Genomic DNA, 9,800 nt, shown 5'->3' on the forward strand with positions numbered 1-9,800 from the left:
ACTGAGCCACCCAGGCGCCCCGTGAGCACGCAACTCTTGATTTCAGGCTGTGAGTTTGAACCCCACACTGGGTATAGAGATTACTTAAAAATACCAGAACATGAGGGGTGCCTGGGTGGCTCAGTGGGTTAAGCTGCTGCCTTTGGCTCAGGTCATGATCTCAGTGCCCTGGGATCGAGTCCCGCATCGGGCTCTCTGCTCAGCAGGGAGCCTGCTTCTCTCTCTCTCTGCCTGCCTCTCCATCTACTTGTGATTTCTCTCTGTCAAATAAATAAATAAAATCTTTAAAAAAAAAAAATACCAGAACATGAGGAAAAAAAAAAAAAAAACAGAACAGGGGCACCTGGGTGGCTCAGTGGTTAAAGCCTCTGCCTTCGGCTCAGTGATCCTAGGGTCCTGGGATCGAGCCCTGCGTCAGGCTCTCTGCTTGGCAGGGAGCCTGCTTCCTCCTTCTCTTTCTCTGCCTGCCTCTCAGCCTACTTGTGATCTCTGTCTGTCAAATAAATAAATAAAATCTTAAAAAAAAAATACCAGAACATTTAAAAAAAAATAAGGTGCTGGTGGCTCTGTTGGTTGGGCAGCTGCTTTCAGGTCAGGTCATGATCCTGGAGTCCCAGAATCAAGTCCCGAATTGGGCTCCCTGCTCACTGGGGAATCTGCTTTCCCTTCTGACCCCCTCCCCTCTCATTCTCTCACTCTCTCTCTAATAAATAAATAAAATCTTTAAAAAGAAAAATAAAGGGGCGCCTGGGTAGCTCAGTGGGTTAAGCCTCTGCCTTCGGCTCAGGTCATGATCTCAGGGTCGTGGGATCAAGCCTCGCATCAGACTCTCTGCTCGCAGGAGCCTGCTTCCCCCTCTCTCTCTCCCCGCCTGCCTCTCTGCCCACTTCTGGTCTCTATCTGTCAAATAAATAAACAAAATCTTTTTAAAAAATAAATAAATAAAAATAAAAATAAAACAATTTAATTTTAAAAAATATATACACGGATCTCCTGGCTGGTGCAGTCGGTAGAGTGTACAACCCTTGATCCCATATACGTGGACAACTAGGAACAACCACGCTACCAAAACCCAACTGCAGTGGGCAGACAGCAGAGGGCCAGCTTGCACACAGAAGGTCACTTACAGGTCTGTAACAAAAATGCCAGGGGCTTCACAGAATAAGGGCAATTCCCAAAAAGAGAAACAACAGTGGCTCTGCATCAGGAGACACTTGACATACGCAGGACTGAAGAAAGGCATGTGGAAACAGGACAGCATGTATGCTGTCGGAGTAGCGGAGATTTTAAACTAAGGGGAGACGCGTGCCAGGGAAGGTGTGACCAGCGGCAGGCGGCGTGGCCTGTAATTCTGGGAACCCGGGAACAGCCCAAACGCCCCTCGGGGAAGGGCCGAGCGCGGCGACCACACAGGTGACAGCACAGCTGGCAGCGGCGGACAGGGACCCCAGATGCGCCGCAGGAAGAGCCCAAGAGCCCGAGAGGCCCGACGGCCCACCCAGGGCCCCCCCTGTAGCTTCTCCTGCCTCAGGGGCAGGGTGCGCGCCCCCCTGTCGCCGCAGGGGCTTTGATGCACCGCTGCGCACTAAGGGAGGAAGGAGATTATTTCCACGGTACCAACCGGTTCCGGAAAACAGCCCTACTTTCTCAGTAATAAAAACTTGTAAGGATTTTTCTCAGAAAACTCCCATAACCTCAGCCGGCCTCGGAACTCCGTGTGGCATTGCACCCACCCACCACATCGTGGTCTGAGACTCACACACCTCTGACCCGGCTCCCAGCTGTCCCCACAGCACGCCAGCCCGCGGCTGCCTCAGGACCCTGTCACAGGCCGCTGCCTCGACTTGAGCTGCCCTTGCGCAGCCCCCTTCCCCTTCCCCGCGGGCAGTCTCCCTGCCCCGTCTCTAGCAGGAGGCCTTCTGCTCTGCTCTCCTCCCCAGGCTCCGCACCGACGCTCACGCCACGTTACTCGTGTCCACCCCAGCACCATGCAGGCCAGGATTCATGTCTGCCTCGTCCCCGGGGAGCACAGGAGGCAGCGGGATGGTTCCTGAACTGCTAGCACTACCCAACGTGGGAGACATTCTTGGGGCTCACCTGGACACTCTGCCGTCTATCTTTCCCACACGATGCTGGAGTCAGAGCAGGCCCTCAACTAACACATGGTTCTCTTCTCAGAAGGCACAGACACTGAACTCAAGACAGCTTCGCAGATTACAGGTCTACACTGGTGACCCACCAATCTTGGTGGCTGGTTTCGAAATCACCGAATGTGGGTTAAACCAAAAAAAAAAAAAAAAAGAAAGAAAGAAATGGAGGGGCGCCCGGGTGACTCAGTCCGTGAAGCAGCTGCCTTCAGCTCAGGTCATGATTTCAGGGTCCTGGGATGGAGCCCCACACTGGGCTCCCTGCTCAGTGGCGAGTCTGCTCCACCCTCCCCCCCACCGCCACTCTGCCTACTTGTGCTCTCTGTCAAAAAAATCAATAAAATCTTGGGACGCCTGGGTGGCTCAGTTGGTTAAGCAGCTGCCTTCGGCTCAGGTCATGATCCCAGCGTCCTGGGATTGAGTCCCACATCGGACTCCTCGCTCGGCAGGGAGCCTGCTTCTCCCTCTGCCTCTGCCTCTGCCTGCCTCTCTGTCTGCCTGTGCTCGCTCTCTCTCCCTCTCTCTCTGACAAATAAATAAAGAAAATCTTTAAAAAAAAAAAAAATCAATAAAATCTTAAAAAAAAAAAAAGAGAGAAAGAAACATCAACTCTCTAAATACAAAGAAACAAAACAACAAAAAAGGAGGCTTTAGTCACCGAAGACTATTCTTGCCCTCACTAACAACTCCTCTTTCTCTATTAATTTTTTAAAGATTTTATTTGACAGAGCAACCGCGCACGTGCGCACATGTAGGCAGAGCGGCAGAGACAGAGCGAAAGCAGCCTCCCGCTGAGCAAGGAGCTGAGCAAGGAGCCCGACGTGGAGCTCGATCATGACCTGAGCTGAAGGCAGATACCCAACCGACTAAGCCACCCAAGTGCCTCCCCCGCCACCCATCTTTCTCTTTTAAAAAAAATCTGCAGATGGGGTGCCTGAGTGGCTCTGTCTTTGAGCATCTGCCTTGACTCAGGTCATGATCCCAGGGTCCTGGGATCAAGCCCTGCATTGGGCTCCCTGCTCGGCGGGAAGCCTGCTTCTCCCTCTCCCACTCCTCCTGCTTGTGCTCTCTCTCGCTGTGTCTCTGTCAAATAAATAAACAAAATCTTTTAAAAAATAAAAATAAAAAAATTAGAAATCTACAACTAACAAGTTTTGTAATCTAGTTTCCAAGCCCACATCTGGAAACTGGCAGAGGAGGGAACATGACCCCAGGAAGGCCTGATTAGCTACGTAAGAGGAAAGAAAGCTAAAAACACAGCAACACCCAAATAGCAGTTTCCCTCTGGGGACATGTCATACATGGGAGTTGTCCTAACTCATGGCCCTCAAGGGCCTGTATGTTACCGGAGAAAACCACAGACTAACTCAATGACCCTGAAAAGATACAAGAAAGGTTCAGTTACATTCTGTCTGATGTATCTGTTTCAGAAAGACTTCCAATCATAACGGCTAAAATGAATGTTTCGCTTCTTTAAAAGTAAGCTTCAGGGCGCCTGGGTGGCTCAGTGGGTTAAAGCCTCTGCCTTCGGCTCAGGTCATGATCCCAGGGTCCTGGGATCGAGGCCCGCATCGGGTTCTCTGCTCAGCAGGGAGCCTGCTTTGCCCTCTCTCTCTCTCTCTGCCTACTCTGTCAAATAAATAAACAAAATCTTTAAAAAATAAAAGTAAGCTTCATAAGCTCCGCTCTCCATAAGCTCGAGAATGTCGGTGTGTGTGAACACAGTGGCACTGAGCCGCGCTGGCTAGCTGACACATCCAGTTCCACCAGAAGGACGGAGACCTACTTGTTAATAGTGCTGCCATATAATCTGGGTTTTTAAATTTTATTTAATTTTTAAAAAGATTTTTATTTATTTATTTGACAGACATAGATCACAGTAGACAGAAAGGCAGCCAGAGACAGAGGGGGAAGCAGGCTCCCAGCTGAGCAGAGAGCCCGATGCAGGACTAGATCCCAGAACCCTGAGATCATGACCTGAGCCGAAGGCAGAGGCTTAACCCACTGAGCCACCCAGGAACCCCGGGTTTTCTTTAATACTCGTTTTGGCTACCTCAAAATTAAGGGTGTGTTTTTTTAATGTTCTAATCACATATCTTGATTATATGGCTCCTAAATAATGGAACCGCTCTTCAAATTAGTTAAGCCCATGCCTTGGGAACACCTGAATTCCATTTACCTAATCTGTGGGAAGTCATCCGGGGGAAAAGCAGGCAGGGATGATGCCCAAGTAGACAGCGGGTCTCTAAGCTACAACTTTGACGGTCTGTCATTCCCAGTGGCTTTAGGAGCCTTATCAGAAATGAAACCCCAAAACTGATCTTTGCCAAATGCTACAGAATTTCCCTGTAGAGTAAGCAAACAGCAGCTTCCCAGTAAAAGTCGAGTTTTCTGAATCCAGACCCAGGTCAAAATCCCAGGGTCCTGGGATCAAACCCCAGTGGGCTCCTTGCTCAGCAGGAGCCTGCCTCTCCCTCTCCCTCTGACTGCTGCTCCCCCTGCTTGTTCTATCAAATAAATAAATAAAATCTTAAAAAAAAAAAAAGAAAGAAAGAAAAGAAAAATTCTAGCTGGCTACACCGAAGGCACCGAAAATGCAATTCAAAAACAGCCTCTGGCTTTGAACGGAAACATTTCACCAGAGTGTGAACCGGATACACTTTGCTGATGCCAAGACAGTATTTTGGTTTGACACACGAACCACCAATGCTTCAGTCAGTCTCCCTACAGAAATCACCTTTATTACCTGGGACTGGACTTTGGGGGCAGAGCTGAGAAATGTTTATTTCCCCTCGATCCAACTCCGGCCCCCCAACCCGGCATCCCCCACCCCTTCAAGCAGCAATGGTCTCAATGCACAAGGGCAGCAAACACTTCGGAGATTTTTTTTTTGGAGGGGCCTTAATTTTGGCCAAGTACTCAGCTAGTAACTAGTAAGGTCTTTGCTAACCTATTACACTCGGGTTAGTCTTATCTTTTGCAGGTAACTCGGCCCTCTGGTCCTGCCAAAGCACCTCAAGCCCACGGCCCACCTGGTGGCTCCTGGGCAGCCGACCACACACCCCACACCCCAGGCCTGGTGCCTCACTGGTGCTGACCGAGGCCCCGGCACTGTGGCTTATAGAGGAGGCAAAGCCATTCGGGGTCCGAGCTGTTAAGGATCAAGCCTATTACCGACACGTTCTGTCGGCGACAGGGAGAGCTGTTTCGCGGAGCGAGATCTGCTCCGCTCATCCTGCAGAGAGCCTGGGAACGCCAGCATTTGCCTCAAGTCTCATGACGGCTGCAACCGAGAGCTGTAAGGGCACGAATTACACGGCATGGGCCCCCAAAGAGAGAGCAGACGGAGGAAGCAGAAAAAATCAACAGGAAGATAAAAGCAGTAAATGTAAGACTGGGGCTGCACAAGGTCCAGGCGGGCTCGTTTGGGGAAATAAACCTGCCGGGCTGGAGCCCTACACCAAAGGGGGCAGCCCCGCTCTTCAGACTCTTCTAGTGCTTGGGGCAGACTCCTCACCCCTTCGAAGTCTCACTTCTAAGTCAGAAAATTCCAGCACAGGCTCCAGCTACAGAGACTGGAAAAGGCAGAAAACACTAACCTGAGACCAAACAGTCAGTCCTACGGTGGCTGCCTCGTGATGGGGTCCTGGCGAGGCCAACAGTGAGAACAGCGTCCTCAAGAGCAGGACCAGGGCTCAGGAGCTGTGGTCCACGGCAGGTCCACGGCCCCGTGAAAAGACCAACCCAGCACCCTCTCCACCTCAAAACACGATCATCTGCTTTTGGAGACCAGGCCTGTTGCTGACCTTTCAGGCCCATCATCTCTTCTTTGGGAGGCCCCCTTGTCTGTCTACCGGCAAATCTATTACTTCTGGAACTCATCAGAACTGGTGCAAACGTTTGAGGGCAGTTTACATCTTTTACTATGAATGTTACATTTTCCAGATTACCCAGGCTCTGACAGCTCTACTCTTTATAATAACTACCTTCTACCAGTGGAAGGAATTACTCGTTGGTTCTCTACCACCAGTCAACTTGATTCACCAGGGACAACGCTGGAATCAGCCACCCACCTGGTCCTGAGCGCGTGCAGAAAATCAGGTGTGTGGCCCTCACAGTGCCTACAGCTGGGTTCCCCCCAAGTACTGGCCCATGTCTGGTGTTGTGACTAGCCTGACAGTTACAGAGAATGGCCCAGAAGTTTACATGCAACAGAAGGGAAAGGACGTAATTTTCAGCCTCCTTCACCCTCACTCCCGTATATTCCCATTTCTTGTCAAACCCAGTCATTCAGTAGCACCTGATACCCTGCACCTAGTGTGAGACCGGGCTCATAACCCTCTCCTGTGAGATCCACTTGAGCAATCATCCGCACGTTTCTGCCCTCCCTGACTGGCCAAACAGGCCACAGGAATGGCAATATGGCCCAGTACACTGCCTGGAAAACACATGCACCCACTTAACCTATGACCCCAACAGCAGGGTCACATCATCTCTGAAGTCCCAGAGAGCATTCAAAATATGTATTTTTTTTTTTTTTTACGCAATCTCCACACCCAACATGGGGCTCAAACTCATAACCCCGAGGTCAAGAGTTGCATGCCTTGAGTGAGCCAGCCAGATGCCCCTCAAAATGTATTTGTTGAATAAACTAAGTAATGAGCAAAAATGAAAAATAAAAAGTCCACAAGCTGAGACTGTTTCACACCTCACAGAGCAGGCGGGGGGGGAAGGACTGGGAGGGTGACAAAGGCAGACTCTCAGATGTGAAGCTGAGCACATGCTAACATTTGGCAACACTCTCCCACCAACATAGGAAAAAAAATACAGGTGAATTCTGAATTTTCTGTAGAGGTGACTTCTCTTATTCTCTTCCCCCTACTGTATAAGATACATATTTTCTAGGCTAAACTCATCCATCCCTCAGTCCCTCTAAACAACTGTACCTTCATGACTGCCCACACGGGTGGGTATCAAGGGCATCGGCAATACACCATGCTTCCAAAAGGTTCTCGATCTCAGATTCAAAGAAAAGACTGTGACAGAAGTTCAGAAGAAGAGGGATGCAGATTATTATGGGAAAGAGTTAAAAAATCAGAACAAAAACTTGCTGGGCTGAAAACCAGAGCGTCTTCCCGGCAGAAGAGACACTACGTGGTACAAAGAATGACTTACAACACACACGGCTGGAACATCTTAGAACATGAACAAAAAAGAAAAAACCCTTAACCTCAAGAGAAAGGTAAGAAGAAAAAAAACAAAACCAAGTTAGCTACAAAAGAAACAATGAAATTGTTAAGACTGCTCCTCTGTAACACAGATGCTAGAGAACAGCAGATCAATACCCTCACTCTTTGAAGAAAAATCATTTTGACCTGGAATACAGTACCCAGGAAACCTACTACACAGGATTGGGGCAAAATAAAATCTTTTAGACTCGGTGGAGCTTAGAAAATTTACAACCCAAAGACTTCTGCAAAATTAACACAAGGGTATACTCTCATATGACAGGAAATAAATCCAATAAAGAAAGAAGATGGTGGGTACAAGCAAAAGTATAAAATTTACAGTCAACATGCATTAACCAATACATTTTTTAAAACTGTTTTAAAAAAAGTAATACTGCACCAAAATTGAAAACTCAGGTAAAAGTGTAGGAGACGTGAAAAAGAAATTCACAGAAGATATAGAAATGGCCATTAAGCAAATGAAAACATTCTCACTACTATCCTTGGAGGACATGCCTTGATACAGGCAGTCCCATTCCCTGTTAACGGGAAGGTAAACTGATAAAGCCTTTCTCGACAGCAATTTGGCAATGTCAGCTAACATTTCAAATACGCACAGACTCTGAACCATCGATTCTAAAACTCAGATTCTGGGGGCGCCTGGGTGGCTCAGTGGGTTAAAGCCTCTGCCTTCGGCTCCGGTCATGATCCCAGGGTCCTGGGATCAAGCCCCGCATTGGGCTCTCTGCTCAGCGGGAAGCCTGCTTCCCTTCCTCTCTCTCTCTCTCTCTCTCTGCCTTCTTGTGATCTCTGTCTGTCAAATAAATAAAATCCTTAAAAAAAAAATTATAAAACTCAGATTCTGAAATTCTAAAGAAATGCCATACATGTGCCCCGAAGATTTAAATACTCACTCATTCTACATAACAATGTAATGACGAAAACAAAAAACCATGGACATCAACTTTATTATGTCCATTAACAGGACGGCTAAATAAACGGCCAAACTTCCACAACACAAGACACTACGCAGCCACTGGAAAGCCAGGGACGGAGGTTACGGACACAAAATGGGTAAGCTTTGCAGAGAACGTTAAAAACAGTTCAGGAGCAAACTACACATATGGGCTACGACTTTTCACATAAAAAGAGACACCTGTCCGCGTGTGTGAGTGTGTGCAGAGCCTCAAAAGAACGCTGTAACGTTTGCTCATGGCTTCTTCCGAGGGGAGAGTAAGAAAGCAGTTATGGTTATTCTTTTTTTTGGGGGGGGCATTTACTTGAGCACCTACCAATTTCAGGTCCTAGGAATGCGGGGGTCAAGAACCCAGAGTCCAGGGTAGACGCGGTTCTGCCCGGTTCGCGGCCGTGTCCCGGGCAAAGTGGGCACTCAGTGTTGTTCCTACATACACACCACGGTGGAGACCAAGTGGCTTCTGCATCGCCCCGATATAACACAACTTGGGGGCGCGGAGCAATAGCAGCGCCACGAAGGGGCTTACACGGTCGCCCAGGTGAAGTTCGTCCCCACTCCCCGAAGGTGCGCTCGGCTGCAGGAGCGAAGAGCCCTCGATCTCTCTGCCTCAAAACGAGCCGGAGGGCTCGACGGGGAGAAGCCCCTGTAGGAGTCCCGCAGGCCGGGGCTCCACCCCGCTACCTGAGGGCGGGTGGGGGAGGAAACCCAGGCAGTCCGGTGACACCACGACGCTCCACGCTCGCCGCGCAGGTGGCGCCTAAATCTCACAGAACCTCCGTGCCTCCCATGGAGGAGGAAGCGCGCCCAGGACCTGGAGAGGAGAGGCCCGCCCGCCCACTCGTCGACCCTTACCTCTCGGGGCGGCCGCCAGGGCCGGCGCCCGCAGGCTGCGTCCCCACAGCAGCAACACCCGCAGCTCGCGCGCCATGTCCGTCCTCCACTGCACCCGTGCAGCACGCGCGGCGGGGGCGGGGCGGGGCGGGGCCTTCCTCGGACGCGGCGCGGTGACGTCACGGTGAGCGCAGGGCTGCCCAGCCCGCTGCCTGAGCCGGAGAGTGGGCGGGGCCCGCGCGGGGACAGTCGGGCCTAGGGGCGGGCCCCCCGTGACCTTGTGTCGCGTTGTCAAGGGCGACGGGAGGGGCCGCGGGGCACTCGCCCGCCAACAGGGCCTCACTTCGTGCATCCCTAGAATGGGGCTGACGTTCGCAGGACTGAGGCTGTGGTCGTCCCCCCGCTCCCCGGCCACTGGCCGAACCGAGGCGGGAGCGGAAGGGGAAGGGACGGACCTCAGGCTGGCCTTGTCCACTCCCGAGCGCGAACGCAGGAGCCGCCCCCACCAGCACAACCGGGCTTATTCCTTCCTTGTCTCGCGTCCTGCTGAAGGTGGGGCTGAGGCCGAGACCCACCACACCTTTTAATTAAGAAAAAAAAAATTTAAAATTGAAGTAT

General features: G+C 50.8%; 1 protein-coding gene across 1 annotated transcript in view; it reads right to left on the reverse strand.

The window, feature by feature from the left end:
• TRAP1 (TNF receptor associated protein 1) overlaps window positions 1-9,316 on the reverse strand; it is a 54,160-nt gene extending 44,844 nt beyond the window's left edge. The window contains exon 1 of the mRNA XM_044233658.1: window positions 9,204-9,316. Coding sequence (XP_044089593.1) covers window positions 9,204-9,279 — 76 coding nt within the window. The 5' untranslated portion in view covers window positions 9,280-9,316. The remainder of the gene's footprint in view (window positions 1-9,203) is intronic.
• Between the last annotated feature and the right edge of the window lie 484 nt (window positions 9,317-9,800).

This window comes from Neovison vison, chromosome 14, assembly GCF_020171115.1.
Source record: "Neovison vison isolate M4711 chromosome 14, ASM_NN_V1, whole genome shotgun sequence".
Taxonomy (NCBI): domain Eukaryota; kingdom Metazoa; phylum Chordata; class Mammalia; order Carnivora; family Mustelidae; genus Neogale; species Neogale vison.